Source organism: Zerene cesonia, chromosome 14, assembly GCF_012273895.1.
Source record: "Zerene cesonia ecotype Mississippi chromosome 14, Zerene_cesonia_1.1, whole genome shotgun sequence".
Taxonomy (NCBI): domain Eukaryota; kingdom Metazoa; phylum Arthropoda; class Insecta; order Lepidoptera; family Pieridae; genus Zerene; species Zerene cesonia.
The window spans coordinates 5,054,523-5,081,231 of NC_052115.1; the positions used below are offsets into that span (position 1 = coordinate 5,054,523).

At 34.6% G+C, this 26,709-nt stretch overlaps 1 protein-coding gene across 2 annotated transcripts in view; it reads left to right on the forward strand.

Moving 5' to 3' along the window:
- The window catches only part of LOC119831659 (membralin), an 82,885-nt gene that overhangs the window by 6,466 nt on the left and 49,710 nt on the right, over positions 1 to 26,709 (forward strand). For both annotated transcript variants that reach the window (XM_038355104.1, XM_038355105.1), the window contains exons 6-8: positions 255 to 345; positions 6,633 to 6,690; positions 18,572 to 18,655. In XM_038355104.1, the coding sequence (XP_038211032.1) occupies positions 255 to 345; positions 6,633 to 6,690; positions 18,572 to 18,655 (233 nt within the window). The remainder of the gene's footprint in view (positions 1 to 254; positions 346 to 6,632; positions 6,691 to 18,571; positions 18,656 to 26,709) is intronic.

Consider the following 26,709-nt stretch of genomic DNA (forward strand, 5'->3'; position numbering starts at 1 on the left):
TGATAAATGCATATTTCCATCACCTCTAGTAATATTATTATGGTTATATATTGTTTTATTTGTTTTTTTTTTTGAGTGTGTACCCCTTTTAAACCAGCCAGACCTGATCCCGGTAATTTATATAAAGTTGTATGTGGCTGTTATTATGATATAAGATCAACAAACATGAAAATAAAAGATCCATTCTGTCTGAAAAGGGATCAAGATTGATATTCTCTAAATATATTACTAATAATTTAAATGTTTTCTCATAGAAACGTGATCACCGGTGAGCATTATCGCTTCGTGTCGATGCTGACTGCGCGTAGTTCATACATAGCCGCTTTCTTCATTATGCTCGTGTTTGTAAGTATTCCTTCTTGATAAATATTTTTTTTATATCATAGAGGGTTACAGAGCTAGTGGTTCAACTGATGGTAAGCGATCACCACCGGCCATGAACATTCGCAGAGGTGATGTCGTAAATGGTGATGGTAAAGGATAAGGAAATAATCACGACGGAATATGGGAATGGATTGAAAAGGGTGAGGTGAAGGATGTAGACCTGGGGTTTCCCTGCTCGTCGAATGAAACATAGTAGTATTCGTTCGCACGCTGTGCATATCACATATTAAAATCGTGAGCTTTATCGGAAATTTATACTATGTATAAGCTGAGTAGTACAAATATATTATGACAATGCAATATTGTCATGAATAATTTTATATTACTTTATGACGTTTTTAACAATTATTATGATAGGTTTCTGTATCATTCATGAAACCAATAATTAGATAACATTTCTATTCCTCCTTACATATATATCATACAGTCATATCTTTAGATATGCGTTTAAAAAATTTATTTATTATATGTGTAAAATATTTAGATGAGATCTTTAAAAAGAATAGAAAAAAAAGGTTTTGTTCGGGAGGTGGGATTCGAACCCGCGTCATTTCGCGGAACTGTGACAACGGCTAGCTTTTCGGCTGCCCGTGATCCCACCTCAGAAATCGAACTTCTTCTACTCTTATCTTCTTCTTATTCTTCTACTCTTATCCTTCTCTATTCCTTTACTACATATTTCTCATTAATAAAGTAATCGAATACTATACAACTAAAAATTAAAACAATATTAGTATGATGTTATAGACAATTTAATTTACAATCCAGTCTAATAGCAAATAATGAAACTAAATTACTTATACGAGTTTATTATTTTAATAAGGTGCATTGTTTGTATTTTCTTAAATAACTGAGTGAACTGATAAGATACGGCCATGATTTAATCATACGCGAAATTATGCTACACAACAAAGATAATGTTTGATGGATATATATTCAAGGTTTATTGTGTTTTGTGATTTGTAATGCTTATTAAATATTTAAAAAGCATTGTAATCAAAACGCAATTGCATAAGAATTTAATCTATGTATTAATTTAAAAGACGTCTTAAAACGATTGGTAAAGACAACTTTTTTTTTCTTCAATAGAAAATTCGTACACTTATATAATTGTTAACGTTTTAAATAATTGTTATATTTATTTAAAAAGTCATGTCATTGATCATTAACAGTTGTTACGTAATTATCTTTCTCCATATACATTTACATTAAGTTTGTTAGAACTTTTACTATTTATTATCAAAATATTTAGAAAAGCTTGTGTAAAAATGTCGATATCTATAGTCTGTACAATAAATAAAGAAAGAAGTGTGTTCTTATTATACGCGTTAAAATAATTTGTCTTATAATAATGTTACCTATTGTTAACTTCCTAGTATTTGAGGAATATTGTTCTAGTCACTCTGGTTTATTTAAAAATTTACATAATTCATACTTAATACATTTTAAATTGCTGGAGTGTAAAAAGTCAAATATAAAACATTAATCAAAAATCAATCATGAGGTGGATTTAAAAACCCGCGTCTTATCGCCGTACATTGGCAACACCAGACATTTTAATACCGTGAAACTAATAATTAATAGCTGAAAGTATATAGAACATTATCTTGTACAATGGTTAATGCCTAAAAAAGGGTATCATTTAAGCATGGTTATTGTCGGCTTCAACTCATAAGGATTTAAATTTTACACAAAAATGCAATATTTATGTGCTCTGTCCCAATGATGTATTTCAACGCCCTCTGTTCTATGTTATAGAAACTTTTTGCATTTTAATATATTTACTACCATGTAAACGGCATTTCAGCACACTGCCATCTAGTACCGAGTAGTGTATATAAAAGAGGCTTTAGTTAGCTATGTTCAAATTCATGGCCGTTTCAATATAGTTCTTCCAATCGCCGCTGGATGGAATAACTCAAAAATACTCTTGAAAAAATTATTTATCTTCTATCTATCTATATTATGTATTAAAGAAAGTCGTCTTAATTGCAATACTTATTATTCAAGAATGGCTGAACAGATTTTTATCATTTTTCGTTCTATTGATTACTTTTTGTGTGGATAATTGACCTATTTAAAATGTATAAAGCCTATATATATAAAAAAATATGTTGCTCGGACGCTGTTGGACGACCAGATATTTATATCTTCTTGTCTTCTTATATATAAAAATTTCATGTCACAATGTTAGTTACCTTACTCCTCCGAAACGGGTAGACTAATTCAATTGAAATTTTGTGTGCATATCGGGTAGGTCTGAGAATCTCAGTCAACATCTTTTTTTTATAACCCTAAATGATAAGAATAGGGCAGAGCAGCATTTGGCGGGTCAGCTAGTATAAAATATATTTTGGACGGAACGTATAATTTCAAAACACGATTAAATTATAGAATCAAAAAATGTGTCTCTATACAGAGTATAACGTAAGCGTAGTATAAGGAATTTAATTAATCCTCGCGATCTCAAGTAGGAAAATAAGATAATGTCATGAAATTAGTATTACCTTACCTATTTTTGATAAGTGTAGTAAAAAAAATCACCGCACCACCGAAAGCATTCTGCTGTTTGAAAGTATTCATGCTATTAATGATTTCATCAAATAGTGTTCCTCACTCCAAGAAAGCCCCCGAACTTAACGTCTATGAGGACATCTTACGATAGTCGTGAAATATAGTGGTATACATCATAAGAGTTATGGTCGGGGGCATTATAGATCAATTAATAGGTAACGTAAGGCGAGTCCCTTTCGCGCCACTAAAATCAGCTCTCCCCAAGTTACAGTTATTGCACTTTTACAGCCCTTTCAAAGTTTATTACGGTTCCAAATTCCGCCTTTATACTGTACCACACACGTATGTGTTAAACAAAACTGTATAGAGCGGGCGGTGCTCGTAAAAATTGTGGCACAATCGTGGTGAATAGTTTGTTATGTCCCTTCAGTTTTTCCCTATAATTGTTTAATGAAATTAGCCGCGATTATATTTAAAGTAACGTGTTTGATAAATTTACTTTGTAGGAATTTTATTCGTGTTTATTTAAATGGGCTGGTTTTACGTTACATGTTTGAATTATCGTTTAATTAAAACAGCTTGTTAAAATTACCAGTATCAAAATTATAATTGAGTCTGTTTAAATACGTTTTATCCTATAATAGGTAAGTTTATTAAATAGATATACCTAATTTAGTATTTACAGTAAATAATAGTAGAAGTGAATGGAGGATGCAATTATAATTTTAAATTGATGATGCAATACTGTAATCTTTTGTATTAACAGTAAAGACAGTAAAGATTACCATAATGTTTCGTTACATAGGTATGTAACGAAACGAACGAAACGAATATAGTTACGTGTTATATAGGTATATAACACGTAACTATATCTAAAACCTCACACCACAATATTCAAAAGATACATTTATGAATGATCCAATTTCTTGTATGACATCTACCTGACATGTCCTAAATCCTAATCTGCATAGCGGCCGCGGCATCCGAATTCACGCATCAATATGGTGCAGCGCCACTATTCACGCGCATATGAGCTGTCGCGATACTGAGAAATTGTATTAATCAATTGTCAAACGTTGTCAACGTCTCGTATTCGCATTTCGTACATGCATCCATCAGCTGAGTCGTGGTAGATTGTTGGCCAAATATAATATGTACCTATGCGAGCTTTCGTTTGTTGTAGGGCAATAGGTGAGACCACTGATTTTCCAAAGACTTTCGGAGCAGAGAGTTTTTGCTGCCTCAGTAAAATGCAAGGATATATTGAAATATATTATAATATTGTCTTTAAACATATATATTGTCTTCATTATACACGTGGGAATAGTGAGCTTTGTGAGATTGAAAGTCTTAATATTTTTATACAAGCCTCTCACTTACTATATCTGTTAGGGCATCAAAATGCTTATAAAATCTTTTGTTTTGTTACAACCGGTACCGCGATTCTTGAAACTGCTTGATATCTGAAAGTAATAGTCAATAGTACTTATACGTATTAAAAAGTATTTTTTCCCTTCCCTTATTTGTCAATAGTCAGACCAAAAACCCTCAACGAATACACAACGACACTGTCTCCATAACGCGAAAAACAAAATTTCATTTATAGTGAAAAACACATAATAATTCTAAAAATGTCTATAAGCGAGATGAGTGTATGAAGTAGATTGTAGAGATTTTATTTGTATATGATGCAGAACGCAGATTACAAAAATCTGCATTTAATTGGAAAGCGGATTAAATCCAGTGGAATTAATTTGATTGCAGAAATATTTTATGCTTATTGCTGGTGTGTTTCTATCCTCGAGGCTATGTTAGCTAATAATGGTATTAGTATAATCTGGTTGCGAGCCGGCGATTATCTGCAAAGCCGTGCATCACACGTGCATGTTACATTATCATTAATTCGGACGATTATATAAAATTGATTTCATTATTAGTGTTATATACACTTACTAAAACTTAAAGGAGATCTTATGTTAGTTTCGTTATAATGTGTTCTGAACGTATCTCAAAATCCAATTAGGATATTGAGTTACTATTTGTAGAATATTTGATAGACAGTAAAACAGTTACAATTTTTACATGCTTTTCTGTAGCCGATTTTTTTATTATTTCTTGTTACATAAAGAATAAATAATAAAAAAATGAAGTTTTAGCTATGGTTAGCGTGGTCGTAAATTTGACCAATTGTTTTGCAGTGGCCTTTTAACTTTTTTTTTTCGAAATTCACTAAGAATTGACACAAGCGCGAGTCGCACTTTATATGTAGACGATTTTTATATGTAGGCTTTCATATAAAAATGATACAGCACCAATTACTATCAAAGCAAAATCAATATCGGATTGGTTATACAGTTGTGTAACGAATTTAGTGCGACGAGAGCTTCGCGAACAAACGTTTCTTAGATTGATCGATGTTGGGGCGATGGAATAGCATGCCATATATTAACGGCTCTGCGCCTTAATATTAACCAATTCGGAAGAGAGTGTGAGACATATTGCAATGTTATTTTCTCCTGCGGCGGTGCGCTTAGTTTTAAATGTACGAGTAAAATTACAATATGACCATTTTAAATTATGTTATTATAAATATCTAATAATATTCTTTTCTTATAATATTGGTAGTCTATTGAAAAATTAAAAATTCTCATCGAAGTGTATAAGAATCGAGACATTACATTTTCTTGTATTTTTAATGGAATGCCACCAAATTCCTTATATTCGTTTTAATATTCCGTAATAATAATGTCTCATGAAGATATTTTGAGCGAGTTCTTTCTAGAATTAATAAATTAGTATGTTGGCAATAGTTCTATATCAATCTTTGGGGGAGGCCTATGTCCAACAGTGGACGTCCTAAAATGCTGCTACGACAATAGTTCTACTGTGCCAACCCCCAAGGTTAAACTGAATGAAGAGACAAGCAATATTACGAAGCCACGCGGTTAAATAAACCAACTTTTTAAAAATGATTCGCAGTAACAAATGGTTGTTGCTAAAATTCGTAGCAGCATCCCTCAGGTAGGGGCCCCGGACCAGGGACACCGGTCCGCTATCAATCTTGCCGCCACATCATTTGCGCTCCCCGCGATTGAATTTCATTAATGAAACGCTTAGTGCAGATTGAATCCATTTAAGTGTGAGTGCGATCGGCACCGCTTAATGTTCCCTCGTGCACTTGCTTATACACGGTCCGGAGAAACTAATACTTTTAGCTTTCATTAACTCGGCCACTGCAATATGTTGAGTGGAACGCTAATCGCTGGCTGAACATTTTCGATGGAAACAATGAAAGAGCGATGTTTTGTTGTGATTTTAACTGATACACCAAAAAGGTCTGATGCAATTGTTGTCGAGGATAGATTTTTTTAGAGACGGGTGTGGTTTTTAGATCTTTCAACATATAAAACTTATGTTCTGGGTACATCGTGTCTGTTAATTACAATTTGTAGACAGATATGTTATTGTTACATACCAAGTGTTAAAAGTTTATATTAAGTAATTAGCCGACTGTCTCCAAATTTTGTTTTTTATATACCAAAAACTATGGGTACAACAACTTTTAAAGTATCCACCGTAAAACGTGTTTTCTGATTAAAACATGGTTAAATTTACTCGTATATGCATATTACATATTTTAAGGTATTTTATTATGTATAAATCTGTCTTATATGTACACAATGTAAGTTTGTTCCAATAAAACTCGAGTACTTTATAAGCTTATATTGTTTCAGACCGTTTCTATATCGATGCTCCTGCGCTACGCTCACCATCAAATATTTGTTTTTATTGGTAAGTGAAATGTGATTTTCTTATATAACGTGTACGGTACAGTGCGTATACGGTATTTTTATTATGATTTATCAAAAAAGGAACGGTTCATTAACCTTTTACTGTGTCACCAAGTTATAATCAAACGCTCTTTATTTTTTTAATCTTCCGTTGCTCTGAATAAATCCAAGAAATTCAAGACAAACGAGACTCAACCGTAATTTAGTCGGAAGCCCGAGATTTTCGATTTTTAAATTGTAATAAACGACATATAGAGCTGTTTTCCCTAGTTGTCGGAATGAATTCTGTGAAAAATTCTCGAGTTGTGAGCCGGCTCAACGGCAATCTCTTTGTAATAACAATAATTGCGAACAGCGCCCGCGGCGAGACCCCACCCACCGCCTGCTGAAAAATAAAATAAAAAAAAAACAAAAAAAAAATAACGGTCGGATTTACCTAGCGCCCGCTCTTTGATCCGTCGACAATTAGCCAGATGGAGATAATTTGTTTCTTTCCCCATTTGCCGCCACTTGGCTTAGAGCTTCATTCGATGATTGTTTTCTATTTCAATTCCACAAAGAAATGAAAAATCTCAATTGTCGGAGCGCTGCGGCTTGCCGAGGATTCTGGTAAGCCGGGATGTTTCGCGGCGACCGATGACGTTAAGACTTCTTCAAATGGGAAACGGGACATTTGTTGAGTTTTTGTTTATTAATGGAGGTTTTTAGTAGTGCAATACTGTGTACTTAACGTTTTATGATTTACTAGCTGCGCTCCGGGGTTTCATCCGCGTAAGTCCGTATCGCGTAGGAATATCGGGATAAAAAGTTGCCTATATCTAATTCCAGTTGTACAGCTGTCTACGTACCAAATTTCCAAATTTCATTGCAATCGGTTCAGTAGTTTTTGCGTGAAAGAGCAACAAACACACATACATCCTTACAAACTTACGCATTTTTAATATTAAGTAGGATGACTGTATGGGTATTATGTATATTCTCTGTAGTAGTGTCATACTCATTGATTTTGCTGTCAACATTGTCAACTTCCTATATAATCTGATGCTTAAGCCTAAATTTTGCCAGCTCATGTCAATATGCCGTAAAGCCTAACAATATATTTGGAAAAGTAATTAGTAAAAATTATACTATTAAATATGCTAAAGCGATAAAACTTTTCAATATTTTCAATACATGTATAAATAGTTATTCAAAATTAATCAATACGCAAATCTGAGATCGGTCTTAGCTATACTTAAAAATACATAGAGACGAGATTAGCATTCGATATCCTGACGCACAAAACATTTCAAAGGGGTTGTAAAGCGCGCTAATTCAGGACACTCGTATTTCGTCAGCATAATAATAAAGTTTCCCACTCCACCATCCTGCAGGTATATTTTTCAATAACAAGATCTCAGGCTGAGTCGCCATAGAGACCAACTGGATCACATTGAACAGATTTACCCTCATCCGATATTGTGAGTTTGAATAGTTTATTCTACAAACTCCCAGAGAGCTACTTAAAGATAGAGATCTCCTTTAAACGCTCTTCAGTATTTTCCTCCGTAAATTCATTGAAATATCGGGGAGCGGGTTGGAAAATTCATTTATGTTCTGTGTAACCTGTTTGGTTGTGGCCGGAATTACGCATATTTATTATTTATTATGGGTTTTTGATAACAATTCTGTTTTGTATGGTAATATTTGCGTTTAGTGTTGCAATTTGCAATAGTGGAAAATAAAAATCGATTTTGTTACGTTTACCTGGCTTCGCCTTTCACCATTCCGGGGCTTTACCACGAGGCCACCCATGATCGCGCCTTGGCAATTCGAATTTATTCTACTATTTCGGTTTTATGTGCCTAGGGGGCATCGCCTCATAATCTTTTTTTTTATGTTCCGTATATATTTAAAAAATTTATGAATGCATTAAATTTTATTAAAACTAAAAAAATATGTCTCCTAGAATTGATTATATTGACTGTATTGACCGATATTCATATAAATATTTGTTATAAAATAATCTACTATTATAAGAGCTTAGTTATCGCTATCGCGATCTGTTACTGATTAAATCAGCGTTAGTGGAAACTAACTGCAGTGGAAGTTTATTTACAATACTCTGAGAAGATATCAGAGCCGATTCCATCTGAGACTGCAAATTTATAAGAAACACGTCTTGTTTAGTGTTGCTCATTTATTATGAACGTTTAAGATTCTGTTACGCTAATACTGCTTTTCAAATAGTGAGTAGTTGATAGAAACCTCCACCTACCTGTACCTAAAGTACACTAGAATATATGCACTTAATAGCTACATGGAAGCGAAGCCTTTTTACGGTTAATCCTTACTTTTTCAATTTTTGTTTGTTACCACAAACTTTGAAATTTCAATGATTTTTATTGAAAACTGGTGCCTTCTATTACCACATAGATACCATTTAAATTTGGTCTAGTTTAGACAACTTCAAGCCGGTTAAGTTTTTTGCTAAATATAATTATAATCGTAATAGGCCTACTTTCAGTGAGTAGGTACGTAAAAGCTAATTTGTAGTATGTTTTTTTTTACAAATATTTAATATAATATTACATTTAAACAAATGGTTTAATGAAGAGATAGGCTAAACGGCTTAATTTCCGTGTATACTTTTTGAGGTGTCTAGCACATCAAATCTCCAGAGCGCCGTTGAAATGCCAAGTGAAAATTGTACTCATTATTTGTACGCCAGTGTTGTCAGCAATAATAGTTTATATTGCAATGCGATAAATTGCATTTGTCAAGCACCAATGGTGCTAATGAGTATCCGTCCAGGTGTATTCGCGTAATGAGATCGCGAGTTGACGCGCACGCAGTCAGCCGGCAAGCGGCGCTGATGTCAATTATGAGCTTAGCGAGCTATACTATCGGGGATGCGTTCCGTGTGACGTTTAGTTTTGCTTGCGATTTATCGGTTTTCGCAAATGTTTTTATAATACTTTAACTGAAGCGTGAAACGGCACCCTGTTTGTAGGTTGTGTACATGAAATAAATAAATATAATGAACGACACAAAAAGTTTACACGAAGTCATACCTGTTTACAGCTGGCTGCGTAGTGGTTACGGATAAGCAATCAGCAGCTACTGTGCCTGTCAAGTACTCTGTTATGATACGCTGTAGAATTTATTTTCATAAGATGTAAAAGGTGTGGATTTATAAAATTCAATTAATAATATTTTCATGAATAGTACTGGCGGTAAATTTTATATTGGCAACTTTAGAGAAATCGATTCTTCTTTTTTTAAAAGCACATCAAAATTAGGTTCTGATTATCTATATTATCATGTATTAATTCCGAAGCATATTTAATTAATACGCATAAGTAATGGTGCAATCAAAGAAAGGCATCGTGCTTCCGTGAAAGCCGACGGTAAATAGGAATTTATTTCATATAAACCATAGATACAACCACATATGTTTATTAGGTGTTGCTATTACAAATATTTCTAATAAGTACCAACATAAATTTCAACTAAAAATTTTACCACTGAATATGAATACCTCTACAGCCAGAATGTAGGAAAATGTTTTCTTTCGGTAATTATTACAATGAAAACATAATTCGTGCGTTCTATTTTGAATATACATAAATACGTAGAACAGTACAAAAGGTGGTTGCGCAAAAACGATTTTACAAACGTAAGGCGACCTCAGGGCTGTCACCTGTTCGAACTCACGGACGTTAGCCGATTACCCATTGTGCGCGATCGCATTCAATCTGGCAAAGGAAACGGGCCGCATACAACCCTGTAATCTGTACTTGTCCATCCATTGTGCTTCTTACACGTTTAGCATCCCTTTGATTTTACTTTTACACTACCTTTCATACGTTTTATACGAAAACCGTGTCTCTTTCAATAACAAAAACCTTTGTGCGGTTTAAATAAATACATGGGCGTATAAAGAGAATTTGTTTGGATGTATATAAATTGCTTTGTTTGGTAGAAATGTAATATACGGACCTTATATCGATTTTATCATCAATATATATGAGCTAACTGTGAACTTTTTAATTTTCTCCCTATGGTTGGTGAAACGCCAGGCTATTTATATTTATAGTGAATTGACGCGAATTAAAATTTAAGATAACAAAATATCACAGTATATAATTTTTAATCGATACAAGCAGACTAATCTTAAAGCTTAAGTTTCTAAATCAGCGTATCTATCTATTTTATATAATACTAGCTGAGCCCCACGGCTACACCCGCGTAAGTCCGTATCCCGTAGGAATCGGGTTAAAAAGTTGTCTATTTTTAGTGCCTTTTTTAGTTGTTTGCGTGAAAGAGCTATAAACACACACACATCCTTACAAACTTTCGCATTTATAATATTACGTAGAAAGAAGGATAGCAGATATGACAAAAAGAACACGAATATTTAATTTCACATTCGCACGCGCTATAAATAACCTGTACAAATATTTTTCTGTACGTGCAACATCATGGCTTTGCATCGACAACTGATGTATGTGATATTGTTAATTAGGTTTCTGATTTCACCGTTACAGCTTAATTGGGTGTGCACCAACAAGAGGAGCGTGCAGTGTGAAACATTGGGAGCGGTTTTCTGTTCATTTTTTATTTTACGTTTTATTTGATGGTAGTATCGGTGTTCATTTATAATTTGGTATATATACATTCACCATAAGGGATGAAGTGTCCGAATGTGTTTAGCTGGGATGGTTTCGTAAATAAATGTCAATATTTCAATTTATGAATTGGCTCGTCTCGAATAAGCATATGACTATTCAAAATATTTTAAAAATATACTAATTATGCCAGGCAGGGCCTGTCTTAGCATTAGCATGTACATTTTATTGATTTACCATTATATCTATTAAGTTTCGTCAAATAATATAAAATGTATGCACATAAAAAAAAATGATACAAATCTTTTCTACAAAAAAAGGTCATGGACGTGCCGGGGACGAACATACCACTTTATATTCTTGAATGGGATCGGATGACAAAGATTTCGTATCAAAAACAAAAAGAGTCACGTTATTCGGTTTTTTTTTTATGTCATAGCGGGCAACTGAGCTGATGGTTCGTCTGATGGTAAGCGATCACCACTACCCATGAACATTTGCAGAGGTAGTGCCTCTGAGAATGTGCTGCCCGCTTTAAAGGGGTTAAGGAAAAGGAAAGGATTGACGACTGGAAAGAAGGAATGGATTGGGACGGGTGAGGAAAAGGAAATGGGCCTCCGGCTCCCCCACTCACCTTACGAAACACAGTGGCATGCCACTTTTTCACGCCGGTTTTCTGTGGACGTGTGGTACTTCCCCGGTGTGAGCTGGCCCAATTCATGCCGAAGCATGCCCGACTCCCACAAGAAAAATCGGTAGAAAACTCACGGAGTTTTCGAGAAGAACGCAACCATTTCATGAAAGAATTCTGTTACTTTTTACTTATTAACATAACTCAATAAAATCTCATGAAATAATAATATATGAAGACATTAAGAGATTTATTTTCTTAACTCCGTTCTTAATATTATATATACGCCTATAAATATTTAAGAACATCTTGTGTAAATAATTCTTAAAAAGGCCATATATCATTTCGCATAACATAAAAGAATTTAAAAGGTCTACATAATTAAATATCGTTATTACCTTTTGTATTCAATGACATATAACGAAGAAAAGGCTTTTAAAACGTTGTTTGTTAAATTCAAGCAAACATGGGTGTTTATAATTCTGATGTTAAACCTTTTCATACGGCTTCATGGCGCTAATGGATAGAAAGAAAACAAGCTCCTTTAGAGATCGCTCCACGTAGATACTTTGTTTTCCGTTAATGACGCAGTAAAAACATATCAAGTTCACCCATTGGAGGTTTTACATTGTGTTCTTGTGTCTGTGGACGTGACAATAGAGATTTATACACTGCTATTGTGTGTGATTATGTGTGAAATTATTGTTGTTTGAAAACATTTTGCACAGAACTCTGTCCATTAGCCTCATTCTTCTTGCTTATATGAATTTGTGCTAAAGTGATTATGGTTCGATTTTAATATGCAATTAAATGACGAAGATGGACTTATATAGCAATTAATTAACACTATGTACTTAAGATGCAGTTAAAAAAGATTATGTTAATCGTATTGTTCGGACCAATATTTTATATTTATTTAAGTATTATTACGTTAAACAGAAACGTTGTTCCCCTATTTCCGAAAATTGCGCGGATAGAGTAGTATGAAAGTTGGTAAAACCTATAGTTAATATGTAGGAGTGTAGAATGTTACCGTTTTATAAAAATATTATTATACATTTTTGTACAAGTCCGGCAAATGATATTGTTAAAATCGTATTAGGTTTATCCGTTGTTCAGTTGTCAGTATATTTTCGTATCGCTTTATTTTAGGAGATCTACACTGTACTCTACTACGTTTATAATGAAACAAATGGAAAGAGTGATATATTCACATGGTTTTGTTAATACGTAAGCGGCATTGTGGCAGGCGAGCCCGCGGTCGCGTGGCGTGTATCGCATTAAGTTTACACAAATCTGCGGCCTGCGGCCGACTTTTGGTTAATTAACCACTCCGTGTTGACAAAGTGCTCTTGAAACATGTAGGTTAATACATTCGTGTTTCTAATTTTATGTTTTCGTTACGTTTGTTGACGGTACTGCGGACTGCGGATGGGGGTACGGGGGAACTACGAGTATGTTTACATAGTCAAAACAGCACAAAGTTTATCCAATTTTAATTTTCAGTTATACTGAAAAACATAATAAAATAATAATTTTTGACTACGCGTCATTTATTTATTTATTACTTAAGCAATTATTCCTAAGCAACATTTAATGCTCAAAGAACTTGTTATTGTATTCAGATATAAAAGTTGAATTCGAAGCGTTTTTTTTTTAAAGCTGAAATAAACGAATGTTAATAATGTCTGTAAGTCTACGAAAAAGTATGCTTACAACTATGTTATCATATGTCACACGCGAAAAAGTGATTTTGAATAATTTAAACGATTTCAAACTATGTACAGAATCTATCTCGTGTTTCTTGTATGAGTTGGCGACATTACCTACGACATTCGCAACGCTCATTACACATGAGTTAATTAGGTATATAATGAAGGTATTAACTTCAAGAGCCGAGATATGTAAGTTGCCGTAACAAGTTTTGAGCAAATGTTAAAGGAGCAAAAGCAATTTGCTCGCAGGAGCAGGCGAGGCAGAAGCCGTGCAAGCGGTGGCAAATAAACCTCTATTGGAAATATGGCGCTCTGCTCTAACTTGTATTGAAGCGTAATAATGTACCTACATTGCTTATTGTGTGCTAGTAAATTTTTTTCAAATTAATTTGGTTCAAACCAATTAGATGATTTGTATTAGCCATTAGACGAGGCAGTTTAGTGCTTATGGCATAAGCAATATCCAGTACTAGCGGTCCGCCCCGGCTTCGCCCGTGGTGCATATATAGCCTAAAGTCTACTATATCTAAAACTGAGAGAAATTTTCAAAACGGACCAGTAGTTTCTGAGATTAGCGCGCTTAAACAAACACTTCATCTTTATAATATTGGTATAGATTGCTTATAGCATTAGCACTAAATTGCATGAAAAACGTATTGATTTTGTTACTGAGGTTAATCTAATTTAAAAATAACATGTTGTTCTAAATGTCGTCATCGTCGTCATCAGTCTATATCTGTTCCCACTGCAGGGACACGGGCCTCCTGTGAGGGTTCAGGCCATAATCCACCACGCTGGCCAAGTGCGGGTTGGCAGATGTCGTCATTTTGATTCTTGGATATGTCGCTTTCCTCACGATGTTTTAAAAAAGTCAAAATGTATAACAAACAAAGTCCTAAATGTATGTCACAATAATATGAACAGTCAAAGAGGAATAGAAATTATATGTGCATGTTTTTTTAATTAAAAAAATCAAACAAAACATACACATCACGCTACCTATTATCGACAATGAAACAGTAATTTACAATATATTAAAAATATAATTTGTAAGCACTTTAATTAAGAAAATTGGGATCAGCTGAATTTTTGAACATAATTAAACACGAATTTTATAACTTCTTGATTAATCATTACGTCGCTGTTGTCTATTTAACACTTTCTATTCATATTTTCATACGTTATTTGTCATAAAGCAGATAAGCTAAACAGAATATGTGCAGAAGTTGTGAATCTCGCTGTTCCATTATCTTTAATACATTCAATATCGTTATTCATATTGAAGAAAAATAATATCGGAATTGGAGCAGGTATATATAATGATTATAAGAACAGAATGGAAAAATTTATAAAAAATACAACAGCGTGTATAATAACAACCTTGTTAAAATGAGAGCAGAAAATACTCTGAAGCAACAACAACTTGAGCGTAGGTACTCCAAGCCTTTAAGTAGCTAATTGGCAGATTTTTGCTGCTCTAAGGCGATTTACTTCATAATTTGCTTTATTATTTGATGCTCAAATATGAAATTTTCCTAATTTATGTAGCGAAAGGTATTAAGGCTTAGAGAATATCAAGTGGAAAAGGAATGTAAGTCGATAATAATGACGTGCCGACGTCTATAAAACTCCACGCCTCTTATTTTTGATTTCAAAACGAATTTGTGATAACGTTCGCTTATAATTTTGTTTATATTTCACGTCGTGTACCTATCGCTTTTAAAACACCAAATAGAGAAGTGAATTTTGACGTTAGTACACGTTTATATTTTGAAATTAAAGAGATGTTTGTTAGCTTTTGGCTTATTTTATCATTTATGAAGTCAACATACGCTGCTGCGCTTCGCTAGTATGCGAGTTACTTTATGAACAATATTTATAACCTTTGTAAAGTAACCTTACCGGATTTTCATATGTATACGACATATGTACGATATGTGTATATTATAAACTTTTATTTGAATAATGCAAAATATTATCCATTCAATTATACATTATCAAGAGGAGTCCTATTCTTATCTAATCCTAAAATAAGAACTAAAATCTCCCAACGCAAAAACAGATCATATTAATTTTCCGCTTCAAGATAAGCATTATGTACCCGTAATGCGGTAATTTTGGCCCGTACAGTTAGTGTCTCCAATTAAGTGCCGTATTGCCATTTCGCCGGCCACTCTTCGCTAACAATCGTTTCGAGTTCGTTTTCATGCTAATTTGCCGGTTTCATTGTTTCCAGCATCAAGTATCACTAACGTAGCTTCAAGGGAGATTAACCCTTCTCTCTGCAGCTTAGGCCCGTACGAATTAATCAGGTCTTTAGTTTCGAATACGGTTGTAGAGTGCTGCGTGTGCTTGCTGTTCATATTTGTATTTTTTTTCTTTCAATTAGGAAATAAATTTAATCACAATGCAAATACTACTCCTCTGTGGAAAGATCTACCCGCTTCAGCGTTTCCGAGTTAGGTCACTTCAAAATAAGAGCGTACTCGTCCTTTAAAGGCCGGCAACACACACGCAACTCGCCAGGTTGCGTGGATGTGGCGTCATGAGGATGGGGGCACATTTCCGAAAATCATAAAGATATTTTTAATTTTTAGTTTTTATAGCATTGAAATGCTTTATAAATGAGAAATTTTGAAAGAATAGAAAAAATTTGATCACGAGGCAGGATTCGAACCTGCGTTTCTTGCCTAACCGTAGCAATAGATGGCGTGGGGTGCCCCTTAGGCACATGAAACCGAAAGAGTAGAAGAAATTCGATTACTGTGGCAGGATCACGGGTGGCCGAGAGGCTAGGCGTTGCTACGGTTAGGCAAGAAACGCAGGTTCGAATCCTGCCTCGTGATCAAATTTTTTCTATTCTTTCAAAATTTCTCAATCATAAAGATATGTTAAATATAATAACCAACTAAATTCCTGAAATGCATTGTGTCAGTTTTTAAATTATTTATGTGTGCTACTTTCATCCAACAACCGTTCGTACCACGCAAATTTATCTATCATCATATCGCATCTACGGGAGGGACATAAATTGATGATAAATTTTTCAATATCGCCACCAAACATCAATACTGGCGGGATATGGGAATATGGTAACTGAGAGCGGTAAATCGTAGAAGTGCGAAACGGCGCACGGCGGAGACGATGGAATTAATTCCGTATGATGAACGATGAGCGATGGCTGCAATTTTCAATTTCATTAATTTTGTAAACGTAAAAATGTGTTCTATTGGCGCTGTGTGTTGAGAATTCTTAACGGTACGAATTTGGACTTTCTTGCTTTGACGTTTGTTGTTAATATGCGGTTGCGTTTCTTAAGGAAATACAAATGTATCTTATTGTTATGCTGTCCTAAATTAAATATGGGTACCTAAATATTGTGTACATAGGGAAATCATAAGGTTGATCTAATGTATGTGTTTTTAAACTAATTGGCGTCAATGCCTTTGTTATATAACAACTTTTAGTGTTGATGTTTGAAATTTCAGTTCAAAACTATTCTTAGAATGAAATACAACTTTGTCTTCAATTTGTTTTTAATTTTGAATTTAAATTAAAATAATGACTAACGAATTCAGGAGCTCAGAAGGAAATGACTATAAGCGCGTTACGCTAGATACGTTATTTAAAATGCAATGTGCCTTCCCTTTTATTCAGTTAGGCGACATCAAAAGATTTGGAGGCGAAGGTCTGTATTCGATGCGAAAACTGTACTAGGATTATCCCCTCGTAAGCAAACAACCGGCCGCAAAGCTCCGACGAACTACAGGCACACGTGAACTATGTTAACGAAAACACGATAAAACCCTTATCTTATTACTGACTTGGAAAAACTCCGTCGAACGTCTGCCCCTGATGAAAATCCAATTGCAGGAGACTTTTTTAAAAGAGGTATTTCGAATGGAACATTTTTTAAAATATGTTTTAATTATTCCGGTCTCTAGGAAGTGACACGCTTATTAAGTTTGCGGTAAACTTAAGAAGTATTGTTTTTATGTCATTTAAGTATCTGTTCTTTAAAATAAGAACGATAAGTTGAGAACGATGTTTAGAAATATTTAGCACGAAAAAACTGACAGTAAAATAGATTGAGTTTTGAAATTATGTTGTTTGTTATCTCATATTTATTTTGCACACACGCGAAACGCAATTTCACATTCGAAATGGCGATAAACTCAAATATTAAATAGGAAACGCAGACGTTCGGAAATGTAAGGCATAACAGACGAGATAAACCGTATATTTTAAAGCTGCTGTTGTCGAGTCGTAAAGAATGATCCGGTGTCGGGCTGCACCATTACTTGCCGCATGAAAAATTCATATAGGTGTCGCTCGATCGTGTTAAGACGCGGCGTCGCGCGCGCAACTCTCATGGGGCCGGAGCGCGGCTTACGGTGCACTTTGCCGCACGGATAGTGATAATGCACATGAGTTATAGCTGCTTGCAATGATGAAATGTTACTGCGAACTAGCCAATATATGACCGTTAGCTTTTATTAGGTGTTGTTACATCAAAAAGTATGTTGTGTCACTGGATGGAAGAAACGTTGGTAGAATTTCTTAATCATGAGTTGGTTTCAGTATGATAATTTAGGCGTGCTACAGTTGTAAAAGTTGGGGCTAGCACTTTGAGTGTTAAAAATACCCATTGAAATCGATAAAGTTAGTACAGAAACTTAATCAAAGAACACCTTAAAAAGGTTTTAACAGTGCTCCTAGAATTAATCTTTCACTATATATTATGTACTTACTTTCTATCATAAATGCCCGTATGAATAACTATTTTTAACAAAAACCTAAACTGCCTTCAAATTGTCGGAAAGTTTTGTCATTTGTTTTGTGTTGCATGTCGGAAAGCTAGTAGTGATCATATATTTATTCAAATGAACTGAACCACAACAATCTAAATAAAATATTTTGTTACAGTGGACCTGTTACAAATGCTGGAGTTTAACGTGACCGTATCGTTCCCGGCGGCGCCGCTCCTCACCGTTATATTGGCGTTGGTTGGTGAGTGCTAGTCTTTACTGCTCTATATAAATAATTGAGAATTAACGTCACTGTAATGGAAATATAGTAAGAACATTTTACAGAACATTGGGATTTTGTGGAACAATGCACGGAAGCTAGGTTGGTTATAACATAATAACAATAACATTATCATACATGGGAACGTCCATTGTTTTAATAAAACAAATTAAATTATGTTATTGTTAGTTTTGAAAACACTCGATAAAGTGTTATTATATTTTTTCTTTTTTTTATTCAACTTTTTTTTTTTCGTTAGCATATCAATTTGCATTGTTTTTTTTGGAAATAATTGCAGTACAACTATCGCATGTTATTGCAATAACATATAGTTATTTAGGTAATTAGTTAAAGTAAATAAGTATAGTCTTTAAATATGTGTTTGTGCTGTAAAAAATAATTATTATAATTCTGGCTAATTGTTGATTACTTTTCATATTTCTTGATTCCTTCATAATTCAATGTAACTATATTGGAGCTATATTATTTGAGCAAAGTTTTATTCAATGTTGTCAACATCTCATCTATACACCAAAATCTACAAGGAAACATAGCAATACATAGTCGCATAGTTATTATAACATACACGCCAATTATAATAAGGTTGGCGTCAACAAATTAATACGCAGTACCGCCGTGCTCTGTCATTATGAACGTAGCAAATACAACATTAGTGGGGAACGAAGCCATACTTAGTGTGCAAAGGAGCTCTGCTTCCTCTTAGTCTCGCTATATGAATACCGTTTTCGCATTGAAAACGAACTTTACTATACATCAGAGCTTATTATGAAACTAACCATGTTCGAGCATTTTACGATGTATGTAGGTACGTGAATTCTGAAATAATTTGCCCTGGGTGACTCATAGGTGAGGTATTGTTATGTATTTATAGGAGTATATGTGTGTATTATGTTGATTTTTTTGGTGTCAGGACCGTACACTTTGTCGGTGTTATAAATTTTTAACTTTCAATGTAATCTTTAGTTATGTGTTTGACAAAGGTTTCAATCACACATGTACGTAATCATAAACTGATATTTATACTTTCTCTTAAATATCTTTCGACACGGTATATCGTACATCGCTTGGAAATAACCTCTTTCCGCGTAAAATATCATACAGGGGCTTCCATCGCAGTTGTCCGACGCTCGGGCGACTCACGGCCGGCGCTCAATGTAATTTATCTGAGATCGCGTCGTATCCGTTCCATTTGGCGATTTGTATAGACCGATAATTTGGTGTGTCGGGCGTCTTATCGCGACGTTAGTAGGTCAGTCGATTCAACAAGTACGGGCGTCGCCTGTTGCTTACTGGGCGGGGCGCCTGTTGCGTCAAGCAGACGCCAATTCCGCCCACTACGAGTTCCTTGTGCTCATGTTCGACAAATACTTTTGACCTATTTTAAGTGAATTCCGTTCGCTCCATTTCGTTTGTGCCTTGTTACGGAATGTCGCAAGAAATGAGCTTGTGGCAATCTGTTGCTAGATCTTTGCGTATACCGCGGAGTGGACTTGTACTGATTGTAAGATTTATCTTATCAAGTATATCGTTGCTCAGATGAAGGATAAGTGTCCTTTAGTCAAGAAAATCTATACATACGAATGGTACTGGCTTTGCTTGCGTGGTCTTAGGAAATTCCCATGAGAATGATATGTTTCATCGCGGTAAACAGTAGCCTCTATAACTTTCAAGCCTTATTACAATATTGACACACATAAAATATACCATAACAAACGAAATACAAGATTTTAGTCACGAATTCGTGTTTATCAATTGACTGCAGGAATATCTTACACAAAACAACAAAGATGTAGTATTATTTTAACCTGTCTGTTTTAACACGAGTAGTGAATTACTGTTTCAAATTACAAGACAACAAAACACTATTTCATCTAAATTCCAAGTTACACTTTTTTATAATATACAATAACTACACATCTCTACCACAATTTATACAATATTCAAAATGTTATTATTCACATGATCAGTTGTCGTGTTTTATATTGCATTCTGTTTATGCTATTATATTAGTTTATGTGTGTATTATGTCTTATTATATTATTTATTGACGCCCTCGCGTGGATATTCCTTGCCAGTGGGATTGCCTGGAAGAGATTACTTTTTAGCAATAAGGTCGCCTATTCACAAATAGCTTCCGCCTATGTAATTTCTTATATTATTTTGTTTTTCTTTCTCTCGCTGTTCTGGTATATATGTAAAGTAAACAATAAATAAAAACGTATATAAGGTAAACATTTAAGACCCCAAAACTCTAAGATGGAAAAGAAAAAGGAAAATTACTAGATTAACAAATATACAAAAGTTCTGTCTGTCGGGTCTGAACCAAATGTCAGCTCTTCGTGTCCAGTGGGAATATCATTAATAACCTTTTAGTTCTAAACAGTGTCACTATTTCCAAGAAATGGAATTATTTACGATATCTTATAAGTTATGTCCCTCGTGTATACTTTTTAAATGTCCCTTGTAGATGATATGACTTCAGAACATATAACCAACATGCTATATTATCTACATATGCATACAGTTTGATTTGTGAGTTTCATGTTGGATATGAAAATAGATCCGATATATTAGTCTGCAGGAATTGTACGAAGCCACATCTCTCCTGGATGAAATCCGAATATTTGGGAGCACGGCAACAAATTCATCTTGTCCAATAACTTGCACAGTAAAGTTGCTGACTCAATTATTGTTACGAGCTGAAATTCTAATCTTGAAAGTTGAGCGTGTGTGCGCCCGCATTGCATGTCTGATTAATATCGCTACGGAGTCCTACGGCTTCTGACAACTCGAATAAAACCGCAGTGACGAATGTATAGCTATGCTCCTTAATATTAGTTTGATGGAGGGCCATAAAAGTTGTATGATATCTGCCTTCCGTTTATCGAGTTTATAACCGTTTGACTCTTATAAGACAATGTTAGTTTCTTGTAACCGTTCGTTATAAGAAACATCTTTTAATGTAAACTGGTAACGATTATTTGTTTATATTTGTCAAAACGCATTCCTTAAAATATTTTTCCATTTTGACGAAGGTTTTTTTTTATCTTGTCAAATTATTAGGATGTGGTTCTTTTTTCTTTAAAGATCTTTTTTGATTTATGTATTCGCAATATTTCTTTATTCATTAAATATCTCTTATTGAGAAAATCGTCAAATCACGTATTGTTAAATACAATAAATAGTGAATATTAAATCAATCTCATGTTTGAAGGGTATTTAATTTTAAAATTTGAACGAAAAATAGCATTCGTTATAGCTAAGAAAATTTCTGAGACGTTATCTTTACCCGCTTTCGCTGAAGTTGAAAAAAATCGTTGACGATTACTTTCAATCTGTTCAACATCGACTTCGGCACTTTTATTAATCTCTATTATCTACTCGACTGTCCCATGAATTCGAAGACATTTCAATTACCCTAGCTTCAGATTAAATTTTTCATCTGTTCTCTTTCATACGATTTCTCTTTGCTTTTTCCAACTAGGAGTAGCCTATTCCATACTGGGATTACGAACAAAGTCAACAGGGACATCTCAAAGTAAAACAAACAGGGTTGGCATTTCATCGCGCAAAAATAATAACAGCGGAGCGAAGGTGATGCAGCATCAGACAGGCTTATTTCAGTTGTCGTGTTTTTGTTTGCTCTCACATAGCATCACGTTCGCAACGGGCACGCACGCACGGGGAAGCGGATCCTGAATACTAATAGATAGCACTGGATACGCAGAGCTCACGGCTCGCCGCCGAAAATTGGATTCGCATCGCATACACTGCACACCGTATTAGCGCCGGCTTTCATGAAACAATGCCCAATCAAACGGAGTGCGCCTCTGCCCCGTATACACTGAATTTGATTCCTTGTTCAATATATAAATACCACTACACATAGTGACGGAATCATGAATAATTGTAAAACTGGTAAATATCGCATAATTCTGTGTATTTGCCGGGCGTGCCGGGTTATAATGTATCAATCGCGTAATCCCAGCGCAATTGTACAAGGCATGATTCCGATTTGTTTACGTGTTGCACAACATTTGTAAGTTTATTTATCGGTCTTTTCGGCAGTGTTTTGGCATAAAGTAAATACATTTTGGTGGTTAATTTACATGACAATTTGTTATAGATGTGGAATTACACACACACGCAACACATTGATATTAAAATATTTTTAATATCGCTTATACTATTTAAATTATAATATTTATTAAATTGCAAATTAATTTATATCAGATGACATATTCCATCATTATTAAATAACTAGTTGTGCCCCGCGGTTTCACCTGCGTAAGTCCATATATCCGGAATATCGGGATAAAAAGTTGCCTATTATATTCTAGTTGTCCAGCTGTCTACGTAACAAATTTCATTGCAATCGGGTCAGTAGTTTTTGCGTGTAAGAGCAACAAACACACACACATCCTTACAAACTTTCGCATTTATAATATTAAATAGTAGGATAAATATACGGTGACGGTGATATTATTAAATATAAAGAAACAAGTGGAATTTATTCGTAAACTCCGTCCCTTTGATTGGTTATTAATTTGTAAAATATGTGTAGCTTCCCGTACCGAAGCGGGCTCTTAAGCCTGGGCCGGGCTCGACAATGGAGCACGGGAGCATGGATTACTGCCCCCCCTAGGTGTTCCGTAACAAATGGGGAATTAATTTGGCGTATCTGTTACTGGCCGTTCCTTACCGTTCTTCAAAACGGTCCATGTTAACAACCGTTGAATGAATTTTCAATTTCCCCTCCAAAAACGAGTGTGTTTCCCCGATTTTAATGACCACTTTTTTAGTAGCTATATGTGCGTTTCCTTTTTTAAATAATTTCGTCATACGCCTTTGTGGTTTGAGTTTCAGTTTTTGTAGCGCGAATAATTGGGTGTTGAATATTTGCTTTGTAAAATTGTAATTAATGTATTTATATGTATACAATACTCTCATAGTTGGAAACGGGTGGTTCGTTTTTTATTTATAGAGCTACTTGAACGAAATAATTACATCCAGTCCTATTCTTATGACACTTTCTTATAACATGCTCGTTATACCCGTTCAAACTAAACAGGTCTCATACAGAACATGTCATAGTCCTAGCTAATTATGTGCCGAAACCCGTGTCGTGAGGTTTTGAAACAATAGATGGATGGCAGCGCCATGACGCGGCGGCCGCTAGGCGATGACGTCGCATTAAAATGAAATCCATACGGGTGATTGATGAGCCACGTAAACAGTACGCCGCGCCTACCTCATTCAATTTGCTGTCACTGTACTATATAATGCAGTTTCGTTTCGACATTTTTCGACGGTTAATCGAACGGCAATATTGTTTTGCGAAACATTTTTTACCTAAAGTTGAATATTTTTTTAATAACTTACGCGCCGGTACTTTGAGAATATTGAACTGCGTCTGAGAGAAGTTTAATTCAACGGGGTTATATCACCCATACCAATATTACGATATAATATAAATTATCTTCCAAATGTATTACTCTCTTAATTATACTGTGCTATAATTGCTATTTATACAATATTAGCCGCAGACATGTGCTCCAAGCACTCTGAAAATTACTGCAAGAGGATTTTTTATTGCCATGTTGCACCATGAAATGTAATTTGGCGTCACATCGCGCCCTGCTGGTCACGTACACCTAATCCACTCGGCCACGTGTTTACTGCACTCGTAAATGTAGCACGGAGTTGAATTATCTATTTTTATTTGAGACAATCGTTTCACCTGTATTAAGATTTGTTTTATGAAGAGGTAGGGCTTGGCAGGGGAAAGGTTTTTTATTTTACCTTTCATGAAATGTTATTATTTATATGTATGTAGTTTTGTTCAATAATAAATCATAAACCATTTGCACGTTATTCAACCAAATAAAATGCAAAATGTTTTTGTTACAAACGTTGTTTTTTCGTCTTTTGTATAAAAATAATAACACCAAAATCGCATCAAGAGTTCATATAACGTATCGAAGGTCAATCATAGTTCAATAACTAACGCGATATTACTTCTTAAGCTTCTTATAAATTGAATGTTGAAGTGAGTTTGTAATAAGTTAGTGTCTAGTAAGAACTGGGGGTGCGAGTTTCGCGAAGTTGGTGATTGTTCGCTGTCGCCAGCCAATGCTTCGAGTGCAGTCGGGTGCTACTGATACTTTTATTATTTCCTCGGAATTTGTGCAATCATAACGAACCTCACTGTACATTGTGTGCTCTGCAATCGTTCCGATTGAGATGGTTCAATGGGAGTTAGGCAAAGTTATAAGCTGTTAGATACGGTTTCGAGGCTTTGTTATTGGAAAATATTGATGCACTCTACAACATTGTGTATACGTAATACGATAATGCTTTATGTAAATTTTAAAATATGATTAATTCTGAAATGAGACATATTTAGTAATGAGTAAGAGGAATATCGTATTTTTTATAAAAATAACGTTGGCTAAAAATACTTTTTCTTAACTGCTTATTTGGTACACTTTACTAGATTCATATCCCATTTAGTATTAATCCACTGCTGATAGAAACTTTCAGACGATCAATTTTATATCAGATCGAACTTCGCCCTTAAGCTCTCTATGCGATCGATTGCAGACTTATGTTTAGTGTCTTTATCATCGTATTAACTTATATTTTTTCCTAATATTGTGCTTAAAAATCATAATTCAAATCATTCAAATATTTTGGGGCAAAATCATTGATATAATATATGTCACATTGAAATATTTTAACCGTATTAATTATTATAGTATTTGTTAAAAATAATTATGTTATTTATATTATTATTACAACCTGTACCTTTAGATACATGAACACAGTCGTAGCACCTCTACGTCGTAGCCCCGTAGCATGTAGCCTACGGTGGTTACAATTGTTTAATCTAGTACAGAGCGATAGTTCATAAATCGAGTTTTATTCGATCATCGCCACGTGCGGATGGGTGTGTAGATTTAGTGAGGACGGGTGTAAAGTCCGGTGCACTCACGTGTCGAGGTGTAAAGCTGCCGACTTAATCTTGCTAAGTGTTTTGCACTTTGATACAACTTACATGATACTCATACTGTATATGGAGTAATTTAGGTCACCGTTCTTTTATTATTTTTGTCGCAGTATGTGGAAGTTAAGGCTTAATGTAATAAGTAGTAAATAAATTAAATGATTTCCCGTTTTGAATTTCAGTTAGTAATAACGGAAGTTAGAAAATTAATTTATTATAACGTAAACTTTAAAAAATGAACCAGAAAGATGTTCACGGGGATTACATGTTTCCGATTTCCTTACTGGAGGCAACAAGGCAATAGCGGCGCTTTATGATAAGGTTAATTAGATGGAACATTCACTCCCCCGAGCGGTGTACAGATGAGATGCGCCCGCCTAGCAAAAGATTGAGAAATAACTGCTCTTTCTTTTCGCCCTTTGACGCCCTCGCCGACTAGTGCACTGTCCGAAACATTCAACAAGTTTTTGCTCATTTTGAAATTAACTATCTTTTGTATCTGGTTTATGCATATGAAATGTATTCAATTATTAAGGCATTATTTTGTTTTATGGTAAGCAAATAAGCGCCTTTACGAATTTTAATTTTTTATGAAAAAATAGGATCATTTAGTTTTGTTTATAAACAGCTATTTTTGATAGTAACTTTCAAAACATTCGCAATATTATGTTAACGGTAACTAATATTATCAAGACGAAGAAATATCGATACCGATACAAATTGCAAATCTATGTGCGTACAAGGTATGCGGGCTTATTGCTCAACATAAAATCTCCGAAGTCATTAAAACTTAATCCCATTGGTACAAACAAATATCTACTTAAATCTAATATCAAACAAATGAATCGATTTCCGTAGATACTTTGACCGCGAGCTGAATGTAGTTTGATCATAGCGGAGTTAACGAAGAACGCATCGGGCGTCGCCCGGAGGGGTAATTAGACTGAAATCGAGAGAGGTCAAGTCAAACAGATCGATTTGCATGACATTTTATTGTTGTTCAGATATA